This window comes from Scomber japonicus, chromosome 12 (genome assembly GCF_027409825.1).
Source record: "Scomber japonicus isolate fScoJap1 chromosome 12, fScoJap1.pri, whole genome shotgun sequence".
Lineage (NCBI taxonomy): Eukaryota > Metazoa > Chordata > Actinopteri > Scombriformes > Scombridae > Scomber > Scomber japonicus.
Genome location: NC_070589.1, coordinates 19,251,804 through 19,279,721, shown reverse-complemented (window position 1 = coordinate 19,279,721; position 27,918 = coordinate 19,251,804). Strand labels below are relative to the sequence as shown.

The 27,918-nt window shown below is 41.0% G+C and overlaps 1 protein-coding gene across 1 annotated transcript in view; it reads right to left on the bottom strand.

Moving 5' to 3' along the window:
• Nucleotides 1–23,958, bottom strand: part of phlpp1 (PH domain and leucine rich repeat protein phosphatase 1) — a 47,570-nt gene extending 23,612 nt beyond the window's left edge. The window contains exon 1 of the mRNA XM_053330023.1: nucleotides 22,065–23,958. Within this exon, the coding sequence (XP_053185998.1) occupies nucleotides 22,065–23,667 (1,603 nt within the window). The 5' untranslated portion in view covers nucleotides 23,668–23,958. The remainder of the gene's footprint in view (nucleotides 1–22,064) is intronic.
• Between the last annotated feature and the right edge of the window lie 3,960 nt (nucleotides 23,959–27,918).

Here is a 27,918-nt window from a genome sequence, read left to right as displayed (position 1 = left end):
TGTCGAGCCTTGCTGGAAGGTGGCTAAGGCCATCGCGGGTGACAGGCTGCCTGCTGCACTCACCTAAGTGCTTCACATTTTTCCTCACATTACACTTCTCTACACCTAACAGGACGATGCACATGTTGAGCTGTGAATGTGCAGCAGTGAAAAACACAGCATGCAGTAGAGATTTTCAGGGCGGTCTCAAGGCTGTTTAAATACCACAGTTTCACGGTTCGTGAAATGAATTATCTTTAATTAGTAGCTTCTAATCCTACAAACGTCCCCTTTAAAAGTTCCCACATGTTCTGACACAAACGTGTCCATAGACAGAGGCTGGAGGGGGCTGCCTCCCCCTCTGAGACTGAGGAGGTGTTGATGTGTGAAATGTGTCAAGCTGTCCTTTGTGTAAAAGTGATAAGAAGATGAGGTACATGTTTGCATGGGAAATAAGTGAGATGGTCATGCATTATCTCTTATCGTGTGATATGGGAGATGCACATGTGTTCATGTGTTTGGCAGCAGTCAAAATATCAAACAAAGACACGCTGGAGAGTACTCCAGTAGTTTCATTTGATGTCAGGTAGTTTTTAGCCACGCTAGCAGCAGTTAGCTAGCAGCATGGCTCTAGGGATGGCAATCCAAATATTTATTTGTCAAAAACTTTTGTTTATGACCAAATACCAGCATAACAAATGACATAAGCCCAACAGCAACTGCTAGGATGCTAACCAGTTAAACAAACACAGTGAACATGGTAAATATAATACCTGCTAAACATCAGCATGTTAGCATGTTAGCATTTAGTGTAGAGTCTTGTTAAAGTGGTAGTTGCTATTGTAGGGCTGAAACTAACAATTATTTTCATTATAGATTATCTGACAATAATTTTCTCAATTAATCGATTCATGATTTTGTCTGTAAAATGTAAAAATAGTGACCAAAAATAGTATCTCCAGAGTCAAAGTTGATGTCTTCAGATCTCTTGTACAACCAGTGGTTATATTCATTTACCTTTTACATTTTCATGTATCATCTGAATCATCACAAGACAGCAGACATTTTATTTTGCCATTTTTGTTTAAAAAATGACTAAAATTATTATTTGAGTATCAAAATACTTGCAGATTAATTTTATGACGATCAATTAATCAATCAATGAACTAATTGTTGCAGCTCTACTGATGCACATAAAGAGCAGAAATTGGGACATAACTTTGGCTATAATCTCAACCATCAATTAAGACAAGTCGCTGTATGCAAGCAAGAAGACATAAGACATAAGAAGATAAAAATAAAAATAAAACAATTTTGTGTGTAATATTCAGTCGTGTTTCTCCATCTTAATTCACAACTTAGTTTTGATCAGACAAAATAACCTTGACCCAATTGTGGTGACTCTGTAAGACCCACTCAAGCATAAACGGACTCTGTGGTGTTTAGACAATGACACAAGCAGATGATTAACTAGCTGAGTATTCATTTAATCATTCATGTCACAGCTTGCTTTGCTTTCATTATGTCTTAATTAATAAAATAATTAAACATGATTAAATCATTATGCACTTTAGATGCCATGCTTCTGAATGTGTGTGAGAGTTTTACAGTACGTTAATTTAAATTTTCTGAAATATACTAAAAGAACATCTATAAATATCATAATACAGGATGAGGAGACAGGCAGTATGTGTGTGTGTGTGTGAATTAACTTTTTGTTCCCATCGCTATCAGGTGGTGATGTAGCATTAACGAGCAGGGCCACACAGAGACAAGGGGCAAGAGAAAATGTGATGTTGTGGCCCAGGTGACCATGACATGTACCTCCATCTCCGGAGGGAGGTTGTGCAGGATAATTAATAGTTTGATGGATGCCCTCAAATTCTGATAGCTCATCTCTCTTAAGCATGTCACCAGGAAGGATGCATCAGACAGACAAACAGACACACAGACAAGCACGCACGCATGCACACACACACACACACACACACACACACACACAAGCATTGACACTATACAACAACTTTTCTTCCAGTCCAGTGAAACACATCCTGAATCTAAATGAGGTCACAGCCTGCAATATCTTCCCCATCAAACCATTATTACCCTTTGCCCCTGGGGAGAAGGGAACTAAACAGCCCTCTGCTATTAAAGGCATTGTACAATCAGTTATCAGGTCAATGCATTACCATTCACTGCCTGTAGGGGCAGTGTGGGGATGCATAATGGAAGGGGGATGACCTGAAGGAGGATTTGTAGTGTGCTCTGTAATGCTGAAATATCTTCTCTTTGCTGGAGTTTGACCCACTTGCACACTGAGTTGCTCTTCTGTAAATGATGTCTAACATGACTTAATGCATAGCTGTAGACACTCTATCCACTTCTCACTTCACATATAAGGTTATGTGAACATGATTCTTGATCTCTGTTTAAGCAGCAGCATAAACATATGCAAACTATGTCTCGGATGCCTGACAGCTGCAGTGAGGAACAGCAACTCTGGTATCCTAAAGAGGAAGCAATAGCAGCATTTATATGAGCTGCACTGTCCTTCACACCACCCACTGTACTGTGAACATGCTTCATCATGTAATTCAATCAATAACCACTAAAAATAGACCCAGATGCAGTGGACAGAGAGCTGCGTTATGGATGCTCCGAATCACAGGTGTTCTGTCTGCATTGGTGTGTGAAATATGAAGATTCTACCCAGTGATTCCCTCTTGTTGGTGGAAGGGCTGGATGCTGACGTACACAGATGTGTGCTCCCCTTATCCTCCCCCCCTTTCTTCCCGGCTCCACTCCTGCCGCTGTTATGTAATGTGTGTGTGTTACGAAACCTTACATTGGAAAACACGAGTCCACTGATCAGTGAGCTCAGAGCACAAACACACACACATATAAGAGCTCCAGGGATTGTTTTCACCCTTTGTTTGTGTGTGAGCAAATGCAAATGTTGTCATCAGAGCGGACAAAGGTTTCTGCATGCAATACAATACAATATGTGAGTGCGTACTATAAATTAATTGAATGCATTGATGTAAATCTGAGTGCTATTGTAAGGCTGTGAAAGTGCGCAGAGCTCCTAAATGAATTATTTAGTATGTTTGCGGTTGATAATGCGCGTGTAAAATAAATAAGTAAAAAATAAAGAAATAATGAAGGTCCATGTGCTACATGCTTGTACTGTACAAGCATGAATACTATGAGCTATGCTGCTGTACAGAGAACTATAGCTAAAGGGGGGGGGGGGGGGGGGGTGGAAATAAAGAGCTATCCATAGGATCGAAGAGTAGGAGAAACAAAGTGAAGTTAAGCTGCCATGGTTAAGACAGAAAAAACACTGTATGGATCGATACATACATGGACAAACAGACAGACAAGGAGTTGGCCACAGGCATATGCTGTCACCTGAGGCAGAAAGACTCATGAGAGGAAAACACTGTAAGGCTAGGTGAGGCTAGGTGAGCTAATCTCAGTCCTTGCTTTAAAACTTCCGCAAAAAAGACACTATACACTCTTCAGATGACAAAATTGGTAATTGTATAATTGAATTAAAAAAATTTATGAACGTTTCCAATGACAGTCCATTACAACTGAGGTCTTCATTTTGTTTCATATCTATTCTAATATGAAATACTCTTAAAAGTGTAACTCCTAAGATGTAGGAAAACAGCAACATCACTACAACAAACAAAAAATAGTGTGTGGTCAGATGATAAGAAAGGATGTAAACAAGTTTAAAGTTTAGAAAGATTATCTAGACCTCTCTATGTAGTCGATCAACAATCATTGATCATGAGGTGATTATCCACTGTGAACTCAATTTAGACTGGCTTACCTCAGCATTTAATAATCTTGAAGAATTTTTTTACAATCTTAATTTTGCACAGCTCATTTTACATCCCTCCCAACCTGAAGGATTCCTCCAAGTCAAGCTTAATTGGATTAATATTAACAAACAGGCCAGAGAAATGCAGAAAACTGAGGAAAACTAATTCAGACATAGTGGTCAAAATGAACTTTTAATGACCAGGCCTTTCTACATGATCTTTAGTCCAGTCCAATCATTGCCAAAACCCTGATTCCAAGCTAGCTTTAAATTACTTTACCAATGTTTTAACTCAGTTTTAGATACATACATCTTTTAAAAAGACAAGAACAAGATGTAGGTTCACTTCCTGGTTGACTGCAGAGCTTTCTACCATATTTTATTCCTGAAACAAAGCGAGGGCTGTGGCTAGGTGGACCAAAGATCTTTATTGTTGGTTTGCTTGTAGACAGTTGAGGATAAGTGCCAAAACTGATGAATATCGGCACTCTTCACTAATTCATCTTATAATAATCACAATGAATTCTGGAAAATCTGCCTCTAACGATTCTCGCACTGCCCTACCTGCCTGTGTTGTTAATGAATAATTAACTCTAACTGACAGCCTTGTCTTAGTGTAGTCCCAACAGTTGTGAGAAAGAACATAGGTCACCCTTCATTATATTACTGCTGAAGTAAACCACTTCTTTAGCTTATCTCCTGTCTCTAATAGGATGGTAGCTGACGCCTTATGTAATGTTGATATGTCTTATGCAATATTGATGCATAGAAATCAACGGGTGTTGATAAACTGGAACCGTTTACTTTGAATTCCTCAGCACATCTAATTTCTGTATAACTCATATTTTCAACCTTAGCATTACCTCTGGCATCAATCCTACATTCCTATACACTGCCTATGTTTTTTCTCTACATAAAGATGGTAGCAAATCTATATTACATAACCATCATCCAATCTCAAAACTATCCTTTCTTGCAAAAATACTTAGGTCACTTGTTGTACAGCTGAAATCATTTTTGTCCACACATTCTATACTAAGTCCAATTCAGTCTGGCTTCAGGCCTACATGTAGCACTAATTCTGAAACTTCTTTAGTTATTAACAATACAGTACCAGTGTTGGATAACAGAAAAGCAAACTGTGCTACTTTTCTTTATTGATTTAACAAAAGCTTTTCACACAGTTGACCACTCTCTGCTTTTACAACAACTTTCTTCTTTGGGTTTTGAAAATGGTAGCTGTCTGTGGTTTCAGAAGTTTCTCACAGTGTATAAAGATAGGTAACATTTAGTCCTCTTTTCTCCCCATTAAAAAAGAAGTTCCACAAGGTTCTGTCCTTAGATCAGTTTTATTCATTGTACAATTGTAACTTCCATCTATATGCAGATGACACCGTCCTTTACTTGCCTACAGACTCTATTGATGCTGTCACTGGCAATCTACAGCTATCATTTAACCTCCTTCATAAACTCTGTCATCATTTGAAGCTAGTCCTAAACTGTTCAAAATGGAAATTGTTTCTGAATGCAAGAAATACTGTCTGTTGCAGTTTTGACATTTTTTCTGTCAATAACACCATACAAGAGTGCAGTAGTATAAATATTTGGGTGGATGAAAAACTTTTAAAATCCATATTGCCATGGTATCAAAGCTAAGATTAAAGTTTGGCTTACTTTTTAGAAATAAATCTTGCTTTCCTTTATTTATGAGAAAAAGAAATGTTGAAGGAGTTTTCCTCTCTGTATTTGATTACAGGGTTGTTATTTACAGGCAGGCAGGCAGCTAGTTCCACTTTCAAACCTTTAGATGCAGTATATCTTTCTGCATTAAGATTCATCACTAGAGATACTGTAGTCATGGAACACCATTGTCTACTAGATCAACAAAACTGGCCTGCCTGCTCTTTGCATGTTCAGTGGTGGAGTCTGGCATTCCTGTGCTGGATTCAAATGTTGTGGGACGTATGCATATACTGGATGAAATCTGTGAGACACAAGCCAGTGCATGTGTCAATTGCAGGGAAACTTATTAGCATCAATAAAAGTATAGCAACAGTAATTTATATAGAACATACGTTGCATGCTTTGCTTGTCTTCTTTTGTTGTGTTTTGGACAGAATAGCTGCTCAAAGTATGGACCTGTATGATCATCAGACGGCTTGTGGCAGGGCTTTCCACAAGCGCGGGCTGCCGGCCATATTGCCAACTACACAATTAGGTCCAGCCAGCTACTTTAATGACTATTATTTTTATAGCCTATACGCTAGAAATATTATTTTTTCGATTTTAATAAAATTAAATGTTTTTCTAACAGACTGACAATAATGTCAAACTGAACCGCACTCATTAAAGTTGTGATTCGCTCTGCTTGTACTGATATAACCACAAATTACTCTGATCAACACCGACTTCATTGCTCACAAGTGAGAGAAACTCATCCGCGGCTCATACATGCGGTGTGTGTGCACGCAGAGCTTCTTTTGTCACCATAAAAACGGTACGTCCTCCGGTAGCCCAAAATGATGTCCTACCAGTAATCCAGTCTTCTCTTCAAGCGTTCAACTAGCACAGCCTGCGACACGTGCTGGCATCAAAAGAGTCTTGGTTGTACAAATGAAACCAAGAGTGTATTTTTTATTAGTTACGTAGGGAGAAATGTGCACTGAGTGTTTAATTGTGTAGCCATCACTGCAGACTGCTGGCGTTGTTCATTCATAGCATACTCAGTAGCGTGAATGTGTCATGCACCGAAAATAAGCGAATTACAAACCCAGAACGCCTCATGATGCAATACTATGTGAGCTTGTATAGCCTATTATTTATTATTTTCGGTGCGCAAATCACAGTTTTCATTGGTGCATTACTGTCTGGGATACTTAGTTACACTAATGAATAAAAGAAGATGCAATATGTTGTTGTAATAATAATAACATAGATATGATAATAATATATAGAGTAGATATTGATGGTGATAATAATAATAACAATAATATTAGAGGAAATGTCTGAGAAATGAATATAGCCTGCCTATTATGCAGGCACACTTAGGCTAATAATAATAATAATATAAACGGCTTTGGAGTAATGTTCTCCTGCTTTGAATGTTCATTGTTTATTCCTGCCCATAGGTGTGGAGAAAGGAAAGATGCCACCTAAAAGAAAATGATCTACAAATCAGCAGACTCTGGAATGCTTCTTAAAGAAGAGAAGTGGTGGTCAGTTGAAGTGCTTCAGAATAGTATTCAGATTCAGATTCAGATTACCGTTCTTTATTCATCACAAAAGGGGCATTCATTGTTGCCAATTCAATTTTTTTCATACAACATAGAACAATGCTTGAGGATCTAAAGAAAGGCTGAGACTATCTGTTGGAAATGTCTTTTACTTCAGAGTATTTTATATTTTTAGTTTTTACTACCAAGTTTCAATCAATGAAAATAAATATGAATATAGTGTTGTTATTATTATTACATTTAAGACTAGTGTATATGATCATGGCTATGGCGTAACCTAACCCTAACCACCAACAGCTGCCCCCCCACCCCCTGGCAGGCTACTTATTTATTATGGCTGGCTAGTCTGTGCCTTAGTGGAAAGCCCTGTTGTGGTCCTTGCCTTGCCAGACTTTTTCTAATATCTCATTTTGCTGTGTTTCCAGACCTCAGAAATTAACTTGGTGAGTATAGTATTCTCATAACCAATACAAATTATGGTCAAATAACAGAATTATTAATTTAAAAGGAAAGCCATATGCACAGTCATGTATTGGCATATTCTTTTAAACCAAAGAGAAGCTGTTAGGTTTATTCACTAAGGACGAGCAACCAGTTAAGCTTTCTGATACGACCTTGCATCACATAGTATTGGGCGTATTTAACATCTTTTTTTTCTCCTTTTTTTTTAAGGTTAACAAACTCAGAAAACACATCAATGCCTCTCTCACTTCCTGCAAGTATCTAATATCTTCCTAGCAAAAGGTCAGATGTATTCTTCATCAAAAACCCTCTGAGTGTTTATGTAATGCAGCTCCATGTACATTCAGTTTGAATGCATGACAAACTTGTTCATCTGAGTGGAAGAGAATGAAAGAAGGCTTTTTTCCATGTTGGTAAAATAATGAATTACCAGCAGGGTCATGAGTGCGTGAGAGACAAATGTGAGGCTGCGCTTTCACACACAAAATAAAACAAGCCTGCACACGTGTGAACCGAGTTACTGTTGTGTGATAGTAAACTGGCAGGAGAGCCAGGGTGCCCAGTTATGTAATGTGTCTCTGTTTTGCTTGCGCGTGCACACACACACACACACACACACACACACACACACACACACACACACACACACACACACACACACACACACACACACACACACACACACACACACACACACACACACACACAATGAATAGAAATGTTTTAAACGTGTGTGTATGTATCTGTATGTGCATATCTTATTGTTTCGGTGCCAGGAAGGCCTCCATTGAACTGAAATTCAAAAGTTTCCCCTACTTAACTTCCTCTATTATCCATTTCTTGAAGTATATAACATCAGGCACCAATATCTCAAGCTGTCATCCATACTCCATTACCCTCTGCTTTCCCTCTTTTCTTCTGTTCAGTCTCAGTGAAAATAAAAAGAAATACAAATAAAATAAGTCTTACTTGATATTTATCCTGAAGTGGTGCACACAATCATGGAAAGACCAAACAGAACGTGTATAAACTTGGGAGTGTTTGTCAGGGTCATCAGGGTGAGACATGATGAAGACTTAGTCAGTATGTATTGATCGGTGAAGTTTCCCATATGCTCAAAGGATAAATTCATGTTAGTGAGTGCCTTTTTTTACATGGTTTTCTGCACCACTTAAGCACAAATATCAAGCAAAACTTCCTGGATCTTATTTTTTGTATTTTTACCTGCTCTACTAAAGAGCACTTGCCATATGAGCCATCAGAAGCATGCAGCGCTTCCTTCCTCCATTGTAAACTGTTAAAGTCTGAGTGGTTTTATGTGTCTGCCCCTGCAGAGAGTCCCCATTTCTAGCCCAGCTTATTCATGACCTGACCTCTCTGCCTTCACACCTTTACAAAGCACCAGTCTTCTTTTGACCTATTTCAGTATGGATCCATCCTGCTTAAGTGTCATTAGGTAGCACATGGAAGCCCAGGGTCGCTGCTCTGTGGCTGACAATTCTCTCTGACCTCACCAACGAGGAAGAGAAGTAAAAGCAGAAAAGGGGACAGATAATACAGATACTACATTATTAGGAGTGTCCTATTGAGCTATTCCTACTCTGCATTCACAACTTCCTCTCCAGCCTAAGCTGGCACACCCATCCCCATCCCCAGACCCCACCCACAGCCCTTCACATGCCAACAGTTCCTGCAGTGTGTCCTCAGCACAGACTGTGCCATAATGCTCAAGGATACACTGTTGACAGCTAAGGGTCACTGCAGTCCAGGCACAGGGTGGCACACACTCATGAATGATGCAGCACTCGCCCTCAGTCTTACAGACCTCTCGCTAACACATGAGGACACATAATCAGCCTTGCACGCGGGGAATGCATGCACTATGGCACAAAGGCAGTCTGCAGCCATGATCGAAGATGCAATTAAAGCAAATCCCAGACGCTACCAAACAACGTATGACAACATTGTGATAGATTCTCTACCAGCAGGAGTTTTTAAAAAAGGCATGAACCAAGAAACATGTTCCCTCTGTGAGCTCCATTATACTGTGTGTGTGTGTGTGTGTGTGTGTATGTGTGCATGCGCTAAAGTTTCATCAATACAACACCAAATGAGCTCATAACATATGAAGCAAGGATGGAAAACACTGACTACAAGTACAACTCATACTTATTTTTTCATGGATCTCACAATTCGAATTGTGGATGGAAAGAAAATCAATTGATAACACTGGCATAAACCAAACATTTTCCTAAATTAAGTAATCATTTAGGTCATAATTAAATAAACATTGGCTGGTTTATGCTTCTCAAAGTGAAGATTTTTTGTTCTTCCTTGTGTATATCACCAGATACCAACACCAACTCTGAAAAAATATGAAAAAAATCCGGAACAAAAGTGTGATTAATTGACAGTAACAATAATCAGCCCTACTTCAGTTTGAGCATATTTGCTACATTCTAGCAGAGCAAGAACAGTTGAGATGAGAGGCATAAATATGCTCTCACCCTGGTGAGATCAGGAAAATATTATTATGCAGCTGCACATACATCTAAAATTAATTGTGATTAATTGACAATAAAAATAATCAGCCCTACTTCAGTTTGAGCATGTTTGCCATATTCTGCCAGAGCAAGAACAATCGAGATGAGAGGAATAAATACGCTCTTAGCCTGGTGAGATCAGGAACAGGTGATTATGCAGCTGCACATACATTTAAGATTCACCCAAATCAAGAGATTTCTCAAACACACATATTATCTCATCGCTTAGGACACCGGTTGCTCATCAGTGGCATCACTGTGTCACTTCAGCCTCCGCATTCTGTCACTCAGCAGTTGCTAATGGCCTGTGCACAGCAGCAGCCTGTCTCTGCAGCACTCCACACAGCCATGATAAAGTGCAGTGCCTTAGAGGGCTTAAAGATAGAGTTAGAACTAGAAAGAGCGGGGAGTAAAGGTATTGTCATCTTAAGCACCAGTATAATAACCCCCCCCCAGGCACAGAGGTTTAGGCTTACCCACCTAGCATTCAACCCCCCTGGGAAGTGCATCAGGGGAGGGTGAAATGTGAGAGCGAGGATGAAGGGAGAGTAGCGATAAAGGAGCAGGCTGACAACACCTCCCTCTGATACCGAAGCTAAAGAGACGAGATGAGAACACTAATTGGTAAGCCGGTGAAGGTTTGATGTCGCGCAAAAGGTTAGAGCTGATAGTGGTGGACTGCGCATGCAAGTGAATGCACATGCCAGAGTTTATGTGTGTGTCTGTGGTTATGTTTATGTCAGTGATTAATCCGCTTGCACCGACTCCCACCTGTTTGTCGCCCTGGGTTTCCCTGTTCATTTGTACCGCTGCATTAATAATGCCTGTCACTGAAAGAAATGAGGAACGGATATTTTTACATTCAGCCTAAAAGCCGGAGCAGACGACCATTAGAGGGAGAAATTTTAAAAGGTCAGAAAAGGGCAAAACTGCAAAACGATAATCAGGTGGATTGTTTGTGTCACAGCACTGTGAGAGATGTGATTCTTTGACATTTAGCAAATAGTCTCCATCCTAATTCATGAACTGTTAAGTATGCAGCTCTAAAGACTCTGCACTGACATCCCTGAGTAATCCAGACATCCTTCCTGAAGCGATGGTGTTAGAAAAGCCAACATTATTGAGATAATAAGTCAAAGCGCTAACTGTTGGAATGCCAGAGTTGCACAAGACACACAAGAGAACCTCTCAGTCCCTTCTTTTCAGCCACTGCACTGTCACCAAAACCCTGTCTCCTCATATAATGTGTTAATAAGAGGGTTGTGCGTGTGCACATGTCAGCCAGTCAGTCACTCAGTCATAATTCAAAGACTGAGGGCATAGTAACTGAGCAGCAGCAGCGTCACATGTCTAAAGGTCAAAGATGAGAACAATATGATTTTATGTGTCTGTGTCATGCTGCGTGTTTGCTCACCGACAACTAAGAAAAACCTTATCACTGTTTCTTTCCTGTGACATAAACTCTGCTAATCTGCTACTACTGATTAGTTTCATTATCAATTCATCCGCTGATTGTTTTGGTCTATTAAATGTGTATAAATTGTGAAAAATGTCTGACATTTCACAGAGCCTAATTTGACATATTTAACTGTCTTGCTTTGTCAAAAAAACAGTATAAAACTTAAAGATGATCATTTTTCTATCATACACAACAAAGAAAAACAGCTAATATATTCACATTTGAGAAGCTAGTACAAGTGGGGGTTTAGTATTTTTCCCAGAAAATACACTTACATGATTGATCACAAATCAAAATTGTTGCAAATGTATTTTCTGTTGATTCACTACTCGATCGATTGACTAATGTTTCAGTTTTAGCTGTCATGACACAATATATATTGTTGTACTGAAGTGCACTGACGCTACCTGCATCCCTGATGTCGTTTAACCATGGCAACACACAGCCTTAAAACGTAAGAAGAGTTTTTTGTAGTTCAAAAGATTAAAAAGTCTGTGTTTTGAAAAGATGACATGACAACTTTTTTTCCTCACAGTGAACAGATGTGATTTTATGTACTGTGTGTACTAAGCATGTGCTACCAATCAACGAGTAGACTAGATTTCCTGAGTAGAGAGAAGCAGATTTAAGTAGGCGGCAGCAACATTTTCATAGATGCAGCACTAGAATAGCAATGGTGTGAGCATGAGGCTGGGTGAATACCAGAGCAGTGTACTGTACTGTAATATTATGAGGAGTGTGTGTGTGTGTGTGTGTGTGTGTGTGTGTGTGTGTGTGTGTGTGTGTGTGTGACTGCTGGGGTGAATACTTTGCAGGCTGGACCAAAAACGGCGGCTTGAGGCTTCAGTCTGAACTTGTTTTTCTCCTAACTTGTCCACAAATATTTGTGACATGTGACACCACAAATGCATCAAACCTGACACACTTTATAACCATTAAAGAGAAAGGTCCACAATTTTTCAAATCTGTTGTAAGATAATATTCAGGAGCCGAAATGAACACTGACACACATTTTTCATGTTGTAATCATGTTGTATATTATCTTCATATAAATCTAATTTTTAGTTGAGGACAAAGAACACAACTCTCTAGCACTGCATGCTGGCTAGTTGCAATTTGCCAACAAATTAGGCGCACCTGATTCTGTCATCTCATTCATCATTATGCACCACATATATGAAACTGTTTTTACATGAGCATTATGAGCAGGAGTGGTGACAATGACATAATTTGTATTGCTTGTTGGATTAATAGCTGCTGATCCACGATGAAAGGCAGTCAAACCACTTCCAGTTCCAAGTTTCCCTGAGGGTACATCAGTGACACACAGATAAGCGCATCATAGTTTTTGTTTGTACTTAACCTCTAATGCCATTTGTTATCAGAAGCTATGAAGAACTCTCATAGCTTAACTAAATCTGGCCATGATCCAGGGGGATGTCGCAGGCATCCAAGTTGTTCTGATTTCACTTTAAATTAAGGGCTGCCATGTTGTAGCACTCCTTTGATAGTAAGAGACAAGAAGCAGAAGTTTCATACAAAGGAAAAGTACAAGCAATAATAAGTGTAAACAGTGTTTTCATTATTTCTAGTCCAGCTATTCTTCTATTGAATAAAAAGATGCATCTGATGTTAGTGAGCAGTAGTTGCCTTTGGGTAACTGAGAAAAGAAGTTGTCCATGAAGACGGCATTATTCAATAAAGCCACAGAAGGACAGGCCACAAAGTAATCAGATCCCAGATCTGTGGTTAAGGCTACAATCGGTCCAGTTCAGTCAGTCCAGAGAGGAAGGCTTTCACACAAGAAGAGCGAAGGGGGGGGAGAGAGAGAGAGAGCGCAAGAATTAAAGGGCTACTGATGATGTACAGGGAGTGGACGAGTGAATGAATGAGATTGTGATGTTGTTGCACATTCCCCTGACCCCACGTGCTCACTTTTCTCTTTCTCCTTCTCTAACACCCCTCTCCATCCACCAACCCACCACCACCACCACCACAAGCACCCTCCCTCCTTTCCTTTTGTTTTGTTTAAAATTTAACAAGGTCTGGAACAGTGGAGGGCTGAAGCGGGCATCCGGGGTGTTTTGGCTCAGCCTCATGTCACATGCAGGGGCCATGTGAACACAGTGGCACTGAGAGAGAGGAGGGTGGGGGGGGTGGGGGTGCTAAGGGAGGAAGACACAGAGACAGAGAGAGAGGGAGCGAGAGGGGGAGAGAGAGAGAGAGAGAGAGAGAGAGAGAGAGAGAGGGAGAGGGAGAGGAAGAGGGAGAGGGAGAGGGAGAGAGGGAGAGAGAGAGAGAGAGAGAGAGAGAGAGAGAGAGAGAGAGAGAGAGAGAGAGGGAGAGGGAGAGGGAGAGGGATAGAGAGAGATAAGGATAGTGAGAAAAAAAAAGAACTAAAGAGGGGGAAGTTTTTAACCAGAAGCAGAAAAAAGGGTGCTAGCTAAGTGAGAGTTAATAAAATGACTATGCATGTATGTAAAACAGGAACTAGAGACAGAATAAGACCGGCCAGCGAAAAGTAAGCATGTACAAGATCAACAAGAGGGAAGGGAACATGGGGTGAGAGAGAGAGAGAGAGAGAGAGAGAGAGAGAGAGAGAGAGAGAGAGAGAGAGAGAGAGAGAGAGAGAGAGAGAGAGAGAGAGAGAGAGAGAGAGAGAGAGAGAGAGAGCTAACTTCCTGGTGCAGCAGGTGACAGCTTTTTTTCCAGGATCTGGGTGATCATCAAACTGAAACCACTAACAGCAAGTGACAAGCCAATTGCCATGTTAATGATTGTGACACACTGCACACAAAATGATGTCTCCTCAGGACTTTCAGCTTCACAGACCTCAGCCCTTATGGAATTAAACAGTTTATTAGGTACACCTGTGCAATCTAATGTAATCCAATATAAGAGTGTCGGCAATAAATCCTATGCTTATGAAGCTCATAATCTTCTATTTTTCAGACTTATTTTTGGCTTTTGAGAGAAATGCTGAGTTTTTTGGGAATATTAGAAAAGCCTTCCTATAAAATACAGCCCAATAAACACCAGTAAAATGTAACTAATACTGTACATTTACACAAATACTTGTACTTACACTAGGTCTAATTTAGGTAGAATGTATTTTATTTGAATATTTCCTTTTTTTCCTACATAACAAGTCATACAATATATATTTTAAAATACTTTTTACCACTTAAAATAGATATACTGCTAACAGCATACAAAGTTGTTATAATTAGCAGCAATTCGATCAGCACACAAAAGTGCAATAGTAATTTCCCAATAATATTATGTACAGTCTGTAATAACTTTAGGTACATAGTGATTATTAAATGTTTTTACTTTCACATCTGTAAATGCAATGACTTGTAATAATTTAATTTACTGAAATAGTCTGAATACGTCTTCCAACACTGCCAATTACGGCCTGACCAATACTGGATTTTTAGGGCTGAGACTGATACGGTTATTAGGTAGCCCAAAAAAAATGTATATTGATGTATTGGTCAATAATCATATTTAAACAGAATATATAAACACACACTTTTTGTAATGATACCTCATAGGTGGATATCAAACACACAAAGATATGCAATGGAACACTGTATAAAATGACACCATTGTTCTGAAACAGTAAACTTCAAACAAAAGCATGCACATATATATTAAACTTGAATTAAGAAAAAAATATGAAATATGCATAAAATGTTGCCTATATAACTTTAAAATAAATTCTAAAAATATTGGTGCAACTACGTAAATACCAATACATCCGTGATAGGCTAATACCGGCCAGTAATATTGACTGACCAATATTTCAGTTGGGCTCCACTGCCAATAAATTCAGCACAACCACTAAAAATTTGCTACACAAAGATACACATAATAGAATTTATTGCTGTACTTGATTGCATTAGACTGCACATGCATACCTAATAAACTAGTGACAATACGCACAAACAAACACACACACACACACATATTAACCAATGAGGAAGTGCTATTCCTGCGCTTCAGCATTTTTTGAGAGAGATGAACTTTCAACTGGGTCATTTCATATCAACAACCCTGCCCTTCTATCAGAGCAGAGTCTAAAGAAAGAAGCTGAGCACCACCCAAACACACACTGTATCTAGCTTTGTTTGTGTCCAGATGACACAAACAAAGATTCTGGGACAATTTAGCAACGCTGTGAATTCCACTCACACAATACCATTTGCAAAACACTCCCATCTATTTAGCCTTTTGTATCCGCAGTGCAGGAAGGTGTCTCCGTGAAAACAAAATCGCCAATAAACAGCCTAATCCACGACTTCACTAATCTCATCCTTTAGAAATCACTCACTGTATAGTACGTGAAAGCAAATGAAAGGCTAAGAAAGTGGAATTTGAAACACAACGTGAAATAACGTCTCTGGAGACTCGGGCCTTGTAAAACAAATCAGTTTAAGCACCACTGGAGCAGTGGTATTTAAAAACCTCCCATCCAGGAACTGACACAGTTCTGTCCTGCACACTAGCAGGCAAGCAGGCCGTGTGTTCCCTAATCGGAATTTTTGGGCCTCTTTAATGCTGAGAGTTGCAGATGTTGTCTGGTATTAGGCCATGCTGCTGCTGATCAAAGCTGCAGAGAGTGAGCCCCTGCTGGCCTGCCTCTAATCCCCCCTTCATGCATGTGGTCAGGGCAGGGGCTGGTGCTCAGCTTGGGGACAGTCAGCCTACTCCATGACCCCACTGAAAGGGTAACCTTTTCACTGCCTTTGCTCACAAGCACCAGCTCTCCCAGTCCCCCCGAGATTTCTGGAGGAGCATTCGTCAGGGGTAGTTTGACAGGCAGCTGAGAGGCCATGCTGCTCCCATAGAGGAGGAAAAGCCGCTGCCCCTCCCAACCTCCTTAGCCAATTCCCCTATTTCAGAATTGGCCGACAGGCAGACAGGAGTGACATATCAGCATGACATTGTTCAGCCTAGATTCAGAAGCTTACCACAAAGCAATGAGATTTTCAATCACATGCCACTCTGTCTCTTTTTCACTTATTTCCACATGGGGGCATGTATTAAACACAACTGAATACCAAAGCATCCTCACTCACAAACTATGACATTAAGAATGAGTGCTTTTAAGTGTGCTGTGGTTGCAGAAATAACGACCTAAGCTGTGTTTATTTTATTTTTTTGTCTTATTAATGTTTTTTAAATAAAATTATGAGGGTAACCAGTAATTCCTGGAATGAAAAGCAATAAGCTAAGGAGAGATAAAGAGATATGGGGAGATAAATGGAAACTGTCAGATGGTGTGAGGGAGGAGGAGATGCAAGGAGAGATAGTGAGAAAAGAGGGAGGGGGATCGATCATGAGAGAAATTGAGAGAGGGAGGAAGATTCAGTGTGAGAGCAGAGAAGAGGAGGGTGGAAGGATGTCAGCCAAGAAGGCAATCTATATTAGACAGAAAACAGTTCCCCTGGCTTTAACTGCTACAAGCTGACACTGCCATCCTCTCCATGTCTGCCTCGGTAGACATGGAGCACACACATACACACACACACGTGTAAATCCTCAGAGATCCCACCCCCACCCACATCCATCTCCACGCAAACCACATTTCATTTAAGACCACTTCTACACGTGAGGCTCGCACGTGAAGACACATGTAAAACATAAATCTATTCTTTAATTTCTCCTGTGCTGTTCTCCTGTTTTATCTTGAGCGTGCACGTACACTAGTTAAAGCAAAAAAAACAAAACAAAAAAAAACTCAGCGCACACCGGCACATGCGTATTGGATTTGAGCTCTGGAACGTGTGAAATCTGATTACACAATTACATAATGACTCAGCAATGGGCCGTTTAGAAAGACCATTAGCTGTCAAGCGAGGACATGGATGTGAGAAAGGATGATGCAGCCTAGTGCCTCACTTCTGCTATGTTCTCCCAGTAGTGTTTGCATTCACAGAGATGCTGAAAAAAACTTTTGAAAGTCCTCTTTTATTCATTAAAATGAAACTGACACCCAACCATTGAAATTCATGAAACCCTGCAGGGCTGTAAAACATAACCTGAATATCATTTAAATAACAAAATGCCACTAAACCACTGGAAGGGCTCCTCATATTGTTATCATAACCAGTGACCATTCATAAAAACAAAGCAATAAGGTGCCCCCTCCTCTGCCTTTGAAAATATTTTCATCGAGATGTAAGTGTGAGAGCAATCTGCTGTGCAGACGGCACAAAGAGAGTGACGTGGCACAGACAAGACAAGCTGAGTGGTTCTCTTCTTAATAGCTGCCACAGCCTGCTGGAGAAAGCTGGGAGCTTCATTAAGCCTTTAAACCATGCAGAGTCCTTTAAGTCATCACGTCAGTCGCTGCCTCCTCAGAGAAGGCCTGAGGTAAGAGCGAAAAGATACAGTCCTGATTCCTCAAAGCTTTTAGAGTAACTGAACTATCACTGTCTTTCTTTAAAATGTTAGTGTCTCAGGTCTACATGGACTACAGACGATCATACCAGTGAGAATCAAGCTGCTTCCATGACTTGCGTCTCTGTTGAGTTTTGTTTGGGGGGGTTTTCCGTTACAACAGTGCTTTTATTTGGTTTCTTCTAATATTGATTACAACCTTTAATTTGAGTAGGATGGTGGTGGCTGTTTACCACAGCTTTACATTTCCATGATGTCACATTGATGTATTATAACACAAAAAGTGAGATGTTAAAAAGGTTTTTCCCTTCAAGTCTAAATGTGAATGTAATGCTTTGGTTCCTAAAAAGACCATAATATGTTATTTGAAAATACTTTGGAGTTGAACCAGGTTATGACAAAAAAGGGCAAGATTTGTGCAGTGTTGGCCTTAGAGTTGTTGCTAGACCCAAAAGTAATAAAGTAGCAAATAAGCACCTCAATAGTGAATGAGGCAGTAGGAATGAAATCACAATTTGGTTTGAGAATCTTATAAAAACTTATATTAAAACCATGCAATAACAAAAATGCATTATACAATGTTATTTTAAGAAACAGAGAAGTAATTCACATTACTAATCCTGATCACAACACTGTCACTTGTATCATAAATGGACTGGGCTGTAAAAAGTTAGTGTTACACAGTAACACAGTGTAGAGATAATAGTAGGGCCGTTATCTGATACATTTCATCAGTTATCTCTGCTTTTATTAGTTCTGCAAGAATAATTCTTTCTGCCAAGTTCACCTTGCTGCCACATATTGAAAACAAAATAGGAATTATCTGAAAATTGGGTGCAGCATGCTGAAACTGTCAGCGACCTTGACTTTGTTTCACAGAAGCCTGGGCTATAAACTGGTCCTGTGTGGAACTGAGACAAATTAATACCTTGATGATTTCTAGGCCGGTGTAATGCCAGTGGTCATTAATTCTGCTCATAAAGCAGGCCAAATCTTAACACCAATTTAGATTTACAAGAACTTGCTTTTAAAAAGCAAATATTTCAACTTTAATAGGGTGAGTAGAGAGCTCACAAAAAGCAATGGGTATGCTGAAGTGCATGTGGGCCTGCTGAGTAGGCTAATGAATCTAAATTATTTAGTGTGCTGCTTTGGTTTGGTTAAGAACTCTGGGTTCTCCACCTCTAGGGAGACCCTGTGCCAGTGTGTGTTAAGGTTCAGTATGCCATTTCCTTTTCTCGCAAGTCTACACACACACACACACACACACACACACACACACACTACTAACTCTGGGTGCGGCAACAGAGCCATCCAAGCAGGGGACAACTTCATTACTTGTGGGTTTGAGGATCTCCTGTCCTCAGAGCAGAAGCCCTGTTCCTGAGCGACACTGACCTGTACACTACAATTTTTCCTGCATGGGAACTTAAATCATAGCTGTGACTCAGGAAAACCTGTTAAACACAAGCCTCTTTTGGAGGCGTATTTTCATTGGGAACTGCAGCATTTTGGGCCTGTAAGCAACAGACTGTGCATATATTGATTATATGAGTCTGTGTAGTGTGTATTTTTTTTTATTACTCTTTTTCCTTGTACTCAAACTCTAATAAAGCTGGCTCGGCATTACAAGAGGCTCCTGTGTGGGCAGCTCTGAAAGGATCACTCGTCAGCTTGCCAAAGAGGACAGCGGCCCTTTGATCTAGGCAGCCTTCTGTACATGTGTGTGTATGTGTGTGTGTGTATGTGTGTGTGTGTGTGCGTGTGTGTTTGTGCATCTACCAGGGCAAAGTGAGTTCTCTCATCTGGCCACTGCAGAGTCTGTGCACTCAATGCATGACCTGACCCCTTCAAAGTCAAACTGGACTCTGCATTGTCCAAAGATGCACCACGGCAACTACTGGACTTAACTGCCTCTTACCATCATTCTACTGCTTCCTTAATCATGTGAAGTGCTGAGAACCCCATCTGTCACGCTTATTAAAAGATACAGAGTGGTTAACGGGCTACTCAGCTTCTAAGTTATATCTAGAGTTAAAAGTGCACAGTGCTCTTATTGAACAAGCGAGCAATAATAGAGAATTTGGATACTGGACTTCCTGTATCAAAGGCCACTCAGCATGCACGGGCATGCAGACAAAAAGGCCCTTAGTGTGACTGAGGTCTACAGTTGTGGCAGCTGCGCCTAAGACTCAGCCAGCAAGTCAGCTGAGGCTGGCTCTATCTCCACTATCTGGGCAAGACAACCATTCAAAGACAGCTCAACATGTGTCAGAGTGGTATCCCCTCGTAGACTCCGTCCCCTCAACCCCCTCCCTCCACTTCCTTCTCAGCAGACGTGCCTGACATTCTAGAGGAGCCAGCGTACATTCCTCACATACTTCCTTCACGTAAGGAAGCAACGAGAGAGCAGGTCAGACATGTCACAGAGCATTGATTTCTCTTTACAGCTCTTCCATCTACAGGCATGTATGAAAACATTCTTCAATGTCTTTCTACTTGTGACTGAATGAGAATTAGGCCTTATGTGCAGACTGTAGTCTGGGTGTTGACTGGAGCTGTTGGCTGTGGGGGGCTGTAGAGAGAGCTCAGGTGACCACAGTTAAGCTGTCTCACATGGGGATGTGGAGGCGTTGCCCTCAGAGGGGCATCAAGGCATTTTTTCCCTGCCTTTAACAGCTGCTGCTGCTGCTGCTGGTTGAGCTCAGCTGACTGCACAGGCTTGCAGCGCTCATTTGCTTTTTCCCTACATGTACATCCATCCACATGAGCCCCAGTGTAATGCTCATACAGCCTGCCATATGATGCTATCTAAATGAAATCAGTCTCTTAGTACCTCAAGCAAGCCAGTCTTTCAAAAGCACAATAGGTCATAAAGCGCATGTGACTGTGAGAGGGAGCACATGGTACATTTTCAGCTTCGTATTGAGTGACCCTCTGGTTCAACAGCCTCTCGGGACAGGAAGCTACAGAGTGTTAGTGCCTCCATTTTCCATACTTTACACCCAACAAACAGTTTCTCATCAACTATCCTCACCAGACACTCATTTTCACCCTCCCTCCCTCAATTTCACTTCCCTCAGCAGCAACAGCCATAGCAGCAGTGGTGGAGGCAGTGGCCTGGGGAAGAAAAGGGCTTCCTGGGCTTTGGAGGAGCACGTTAACTCAGCTTGGCAGGCAGTTAGTTAGTGTGACAGTAGCTGCACTGGATGCCAATAGGACGGGCACTGAGCAGCATCTCAATGACCAGAATTCACTGAGTCCACAGAGAGGGTTTATGGTCCTCCCAGCCATACTGCTCCCACCCCTACTCTCCATCCAACCACAAAGGCATTCAGCCTTTTCATTAGGATGATAATGGGGCAAAAGCCGGAAAGGGCCCCATGTCGGAGTACCATAAGTTGTGGTGATGGCTTTGTGGCAATGTCATGCGTGTCCATGGGAGCACAGTGTGCTGCTACAGTCCGCCAAAGACAGTCAAGGCCAGAAGAAACAAACAAACAATTAAAAAATAGACCTAAAATTATAAATAAAAAAGGAAGCCCCCGAGGCAAGGTAGATCTGGCAAACCAATCCCCTTTGGACCATGGCCTCAGTCTAACCTGTTAATGCAGCCACAGAGTAAAACCAGAACATGGCAAACCATCAGTGTGAAACAGGCTTTGCCTAACAGATATTAAATAATAACCCTCTGAATTGCTGCTGCAGTAATCGGCAAAAGTCTGCAATGGCTGCACTCACCTTGCCTGTGGTGAAATAAAAACATGTGGGACTGTTTTCTTCAATCAGACAAGAATTTAAAACATGTGTCTCTAACTGATGCAAGTAACAGCACACAGAGATTTGTGTTCAGATTAAGAAATGTTATGAATAATAAAATATTATTACCCTCATATGAGCCTTTAATTCTGTCTCAAAAAGGGAAACAATTAGTTGCATGACTCTATTAGATCCATGTTATAATAAACTCTGAATTATATATATATAAGAATATACCTGCCTCATTCTGTGACACAGGTTGACAACCTGTTACAAACCCTACAACTGTGAAGTCCAAACTGTGTGGTGTGCAAAAAGGAAGGCCTTAACAAGTCCTGAAATGAGAAGAAACCTGCATCATGGATCATGCCCACAAATTAATATCTTACCTGCATAGAAACGCAACAAGGAGCCAATTTCTGTGTTAAGCCCTTCTTCTTGAACTCTCCAGGGGTCCTTAAATCCAAGCTTAAAGAGAAAGTCATTCTGGATCTGCAGAGGCCTCTCATCTGGGCTAAGCCTCCTGACAGCCTCACCATGCAACTGGACATACAGTGTGGGGCCGGACTCACAGGAATCTCCATTGTAATCTGCTGTCATCCCTGATTTTACAGCAACTTGGCCACAGTCGGGATCTTGGATGTCAGGTGTATTACCTGTAGAACAGGCTCTGGACAATGAGCCTGCACTGCTGCTGGGTGGCAGGCTGCCCAGACTGTGGGGGTTGAGTCTGCTATCTTGCCCCATATTGTTGGCAATGTCGTTTAAATGTGCGATGTTGCACTGCTTATAGTTGCCGGTCACACCATTTGTATGATGTTGGGAGATGTGGTCCATGCTTGTGCTCGACGCAGGACAGTCGAGCTCCAGTTCGTCTGAGGAGCTGCCGTACATGTCATGGCCCTCTGTGGCACTATCAAACGAGGGACTGAGGATGGATGCATCTGTGCCCAGAATCATGTCATCACTGAGGGAGTCCCGGTGCTCGCTGAGCCGGGCCCCGGAACTCAGGTCATCAAATGCACTACTCTCCACATCTGAGCCAGAATTTAATCCATAGCTGTCCACACCGTTCCTGTGCTCTGAGTCATCATCGTTGGGGTTATCCATGTTAGAATTAGAATTTAAATCTGACAGTGAGCACGTAATGTTGTCTTGTGACTCTGACTCTGGGGTGAAAAGTTTTCCATCAACGTCCTGTTGCTCATCTGCATTCTCCATAAGCAGCAGTCTTAACCTGTCACTCGGGCGACCCCTCAATTCTGTAGACTCCAGTGGAGTCAGGTGGTTGCATTTTATACTTGAGTCTTCATTGACTTTGCATGGATCATCATTATATTCATACTTAACATTGCAATTGCCATTTTGGTCAGTCTTGATGTTGTCTTTACTAAAAATGCGCATAACAGAGCTGGACTTACTGCAGAGTTTACTCAGACGGAGCGCCACCTCGCCGGCTGTGGTGTCCATAGTGCAAAGGACCGGCCTGGGATATGAGGGCGTCAGTCTGTCGTGGACATGTATGGAGCCCCGGTGGAGATCGGCTCGAACCCACTCGCGATCTGCGGGCTGCAGCTGCATGTTCTGCCGGTGCTTCAGCAGAGTCTTCCGATCCAGACTCCGAGTGTGTAAAGACGCAGAGGAGAGGGCCGAGTTCATCTTGGCGCCGGTGACAGCTGAGGAGGTGGTGGTGGTGGTGGCTGCAGCTGCGGCGGAGAGGTTCCTCTTCAAGCGCCTCCGTCTCAACAGGAGGGAGCTGGAGTTGCTGGATGAGCTCCGGCCATTAGACGCCACAGTTCGGTTTGACGCACTGGATCCAGCCGTGGAAGCAGCATGAGAAACACCGTTCCCGTTCTTTGCATCTACGCGGGAGGGTGCCAAATGTCCACCGCCATCGTCCGCTGGACTCCCCCGGGCGGCAGACGGTCCGCTGGGCTTCTTCATTAACTTGGTCGAGCCTCCATCCTCAGCGACAGCCTGCACACTTTCCATCTCTGCCAATGAAAAGTCCCCCACTCTAAATAAATAACGGTGCGCACTTGGTTATACCTACAGCGTCTACATTTAAAAGCCTGAATATGCGCCCACAGTGGTGAATGTCCGCCAATTGGGCGGTGTTGCTGACTTATTCCACTAGTAGTCATTCACTTCTTGCCGTCCTTTCCCTGTCGGAGTCTCCTCCGCTGCTCCAGAAAAACATTTTAACCGATGAAATTCACTGGGAAGACGCAGGGCGCGCAGAGACATATCAGGGCGGAGACGTGACTGTGCGTCCCATTTGGACCAAAATACAGCGCTAGAATATGAAATGAACGTCGGCCGACCTCCTACGCAAATACTGGCTGATATATATTCATGAGGAGGACACAAGATGGGGTCGCTGAAAACAACGCGTGGGATTGTGGGAAGTGTATTTTCTTAGCGTGTGTCCCGTTGTCGCCGCCATCGGAAGGAAATCCACATACAAACTGCATTTCCCGACAACCCTTGCGTCGGTTTTAGTCAAGTGAGGCGGCGAACAGATGAGAGGCGTAAACATAGCTCGTATAAAAGTGTTTGATGTGCAACCACATAAGCGCATCCCCCTTATCTAGCCCACTGTTGTCTTGTTTCTACTTGGCTGCGTGTGCATGAACATGAACACATAACTATCACAATGCTCAATACCGTGACTGCACGCACGCACACCCTGAACTCAGCTGTCATCTGTTGAATATGCGAGAAAACTTTCAGCTGAGCTCCGAGCATGCATGCAATGTTTAATTCTCCTCATTAACAAGCCTTCAAATACTTCTGCGCGGTAAAGTTAAGCTTCTTCGTAGGTCTAATTGTTGCAGACTAGTGGTGACGACGAGGCAAATAACTTAAGCACCATCTCATCGGGACGCCATTTCACAAGGCCATACAGACCAGTCTACTTGCTCTTTATTCTATTGTATTTCTCGCCATCTAGTGGAGCAAACCGCAAGGCTTGACCTCAGCTCTCTTCCTGTTGACGCCACAGTAACCCTGCGGAAGAGAGAGGCCAGATGAAATCCATTTAGGTCACTTTTTTTTCTTTGGTGAAGCCAAGTAGGTTGACACGCAAGTCTATTTTTTATTGTTCACATAGAGTGTTCCCATTTTAAGGCTGAATTCCAAATCATTTGCATATTGATTTTTGTTACCTTTGTTGATGCCTTAACATTAAAAAGTTAATTTGAAAGTCAAGCATTGGGATGTGAATTTTAACACATTTTCTAAAAAAAAAAAAAATGGGGATTTGATTGATTTACAGACTAGAAACTAAATGGATCATCTTTCATGATAATGTAAAAGATATGTTCTTATCGCAACAGTCACAATAGACCTATCATTTCAGTTATATGAAATCATACAGACTTTCTCATAGTCTGAGTATGGTACTGCTGCAGTCTTGTTCACAAAATTATTTTAGACAACAATAGCAAAAAATGTCTGTAAAACATAAATAATGTCCCAGTTACAACCCATGCCAACCTAAGCTTTTCCCTACAAATTCAGTAGAAGTTTATCCTAGTGGGAAAGCGACATTTAGATTAGTGGAAGATCTTCGAACATGCATAAACTTGTCTTCACTCCTACTCTGTAGAGTACTTTGTCCATTATGTTGTATACTTCACAGCCCCTCCATTACAGAAAGTACTTTGTGGAGAGTAAACCAATTGCCTGGTGTACTGGGAACACACAAAACATTTTGTTTGTTTTGTTTTTTAAAAAAAAAATCCTTTACAGGTTCAGGCAACATTCTGCTCAATAGGCAACCTTTAACCTTGGACATTGTTTTTATCTTCTTCAGCATTTCATCAACACTGAAAATCCTGCATTTTCATGTTGTCAGATTTCACAGTATGTGTGCCATAGTACCATTGTATGTATTGTTTCTAGTATTATTTATCTATTTCGAGTCTAAGCCTAAATGTGTTTCACCTGAACTGAATAATCTATATTGAAATACATTATGAAGAACAATGTATTACTGGAGTAATACAGGCCTTGCAGGAGAATATAAGAGATAAAATTTGAAGAACTATTTTTTTTTTGTAAATACATTTAGATGCACCTGAATGTTAAAATGGTGCAAATATTGTACTCTATAACAAACCTAACAGGCAAAAGAATAATGACTGTAATGTCAGAGAAATGTGTCAGTATCAATAAAACTAGTAGTAGATAAAGAAATGAATAGGGACAAGTTTTTTTTAATCTAAAAAATGATAATGCATACAATGCAAATGCATTCAGAAATGGAATTTAATTGGCATGATGTATCCTTTACATGGTATTCTGTATTTCAAAAATGAAAAAAGTAACACTTTCAAATTCATCAGATGATCCACCAACGTGTAAAAGGAAACAGATTATTGCTGAATTCATGTTCTTTGATTCCAGCAAAATGGAAAACCTCATGCTCAGCCCAATGGCTCAGGTGGTCTCTCTGGAGAGCTGATAATGAGAACAATGAGTGTATTTGTGTAAATTCATTCCTATTATGCTCTATTGTATGGAACCAAAAATGGTGTGATGCTGGAATCATACAGAAGCTGGTTCTAACACAAAAAGGTATCCAACATTTCAATGTCTCTGAGGTTAGATGACCCAATGAAGTTTAGATGTTTAAAAAGGGACAAGGTGACATGAGAATGACCCGTGCATTGATTCTGAAGAGAAACAAGACCCCTGTTATTACACATATAAACCATAAAGTACAAAAGAATTGTCCATGTTCTCAGTTCCCAGGTTTTATTGGGTCATCTAACCATCACAGATCTTGAAAATAGGGGAGAACACATTTTCCTTTGCGGTCAGATGTAATATATAGTTAGTGGCTTTAGCCTTTCATCTGTACTACGTTTCTTCATCTGACAAACAAGAATTTCATATTGCAACTTTAAAAGTAATTCAGTAAAAAATAACAAAAATATTCTGTGTACATAAAGCTTGTGAGCATTGAAATACTGGTGTAGTATCAGTGATCAGGTAACAAGACCATTAAAGTAAAGAGACAGGTCACAGATCAGACATCCACATTTACACACTTGGGCACTGATCTTAAAACAGTGACCATTGTAAAGCCAACCTCAAACAGTGCAAAGGATTTCAGCAATATAAATTTAAAAATCGTGACTCAATTCATCCATTAAAGTCAGTGCTCATCATTTTTCTGGATTGTGAATGCATCATCGTGTTTGATCGTGGGATTTGAGGTTGAATCCAATCTCGTTTAAATGAGAGACGGATTAATTTTTAGTGGCTCAGTCAAGACAAAATGCAGAAAAAGTCATCCTGAATAAAACCCTCCTAATGCAAAGTATAAAAGAAAATTAAAACCCTGAAGTGAGGCCTTGTGTAGAAGCACAGTAAAAAATAAAATAAGAAGGGGACACCTGCAGTTGAATCATTTCTCTACAAACAAAAGGATATTGCTTGTTCAAAAGCTTATAATGATACGAGTATAAAAGTAAAGTGTATAATACAATGCGCATTATGAACACAGACCATTAAACATATAGCTGCAAACACAAAAAAATTTAAAATATAAACAACGTGGTGAGCATAGCTCTTGCTCTTAACTTCAAAATTACTCCATCCAAAGAGCTAGGACTTGTAAAGACATCGATCCAAGTGCCTCTATCAAAAACAATTAAAAACTGATAAAATAATATAAAACACATAATAGTTGCACATACTGGAACCAGAGTATATCTGCCAGGTGCAATTTTCTACATTAAATATGTTTCTGACATGAATGGAACTTGGTCAAGCATGATTCTTCTTTAAACGTAATGTTCCTTCCTCAGTATAAACAAAATGTACATTTGGAGAGAGTGCAGTGCAAGCTCTCAGATTCACAGTTAGCAATTAGATGACAACATTGTCGGTACAGTGAGAATTGCACATATGAGGAGAAGAGGGGAAAGTCAGGACTACATAGTAATGACACAGGGGAAACTCCAGGGGGTGCTATAGCCTTGGAAAAGCAGAGAAAGAAAATATTGCACATGATTCTGATGTTTGACCCCTCCCGCCAATGTGTCTTTTTTCTGAGCTGTTTCCAAAGTCCCAGCAGGTGCTGTGAAGATGGATCTCCTGCTGATGTGGTGAGCTCAGAACGGTCCAACCCTGCATCCTCCTACAGAGTTGGCCAGGGCAAGAGGGGTGACGGCATAATAAAGAAGAAGGAGAGACAAGTCCACCGGTGTTATTGATGGGCCAAGATACAGT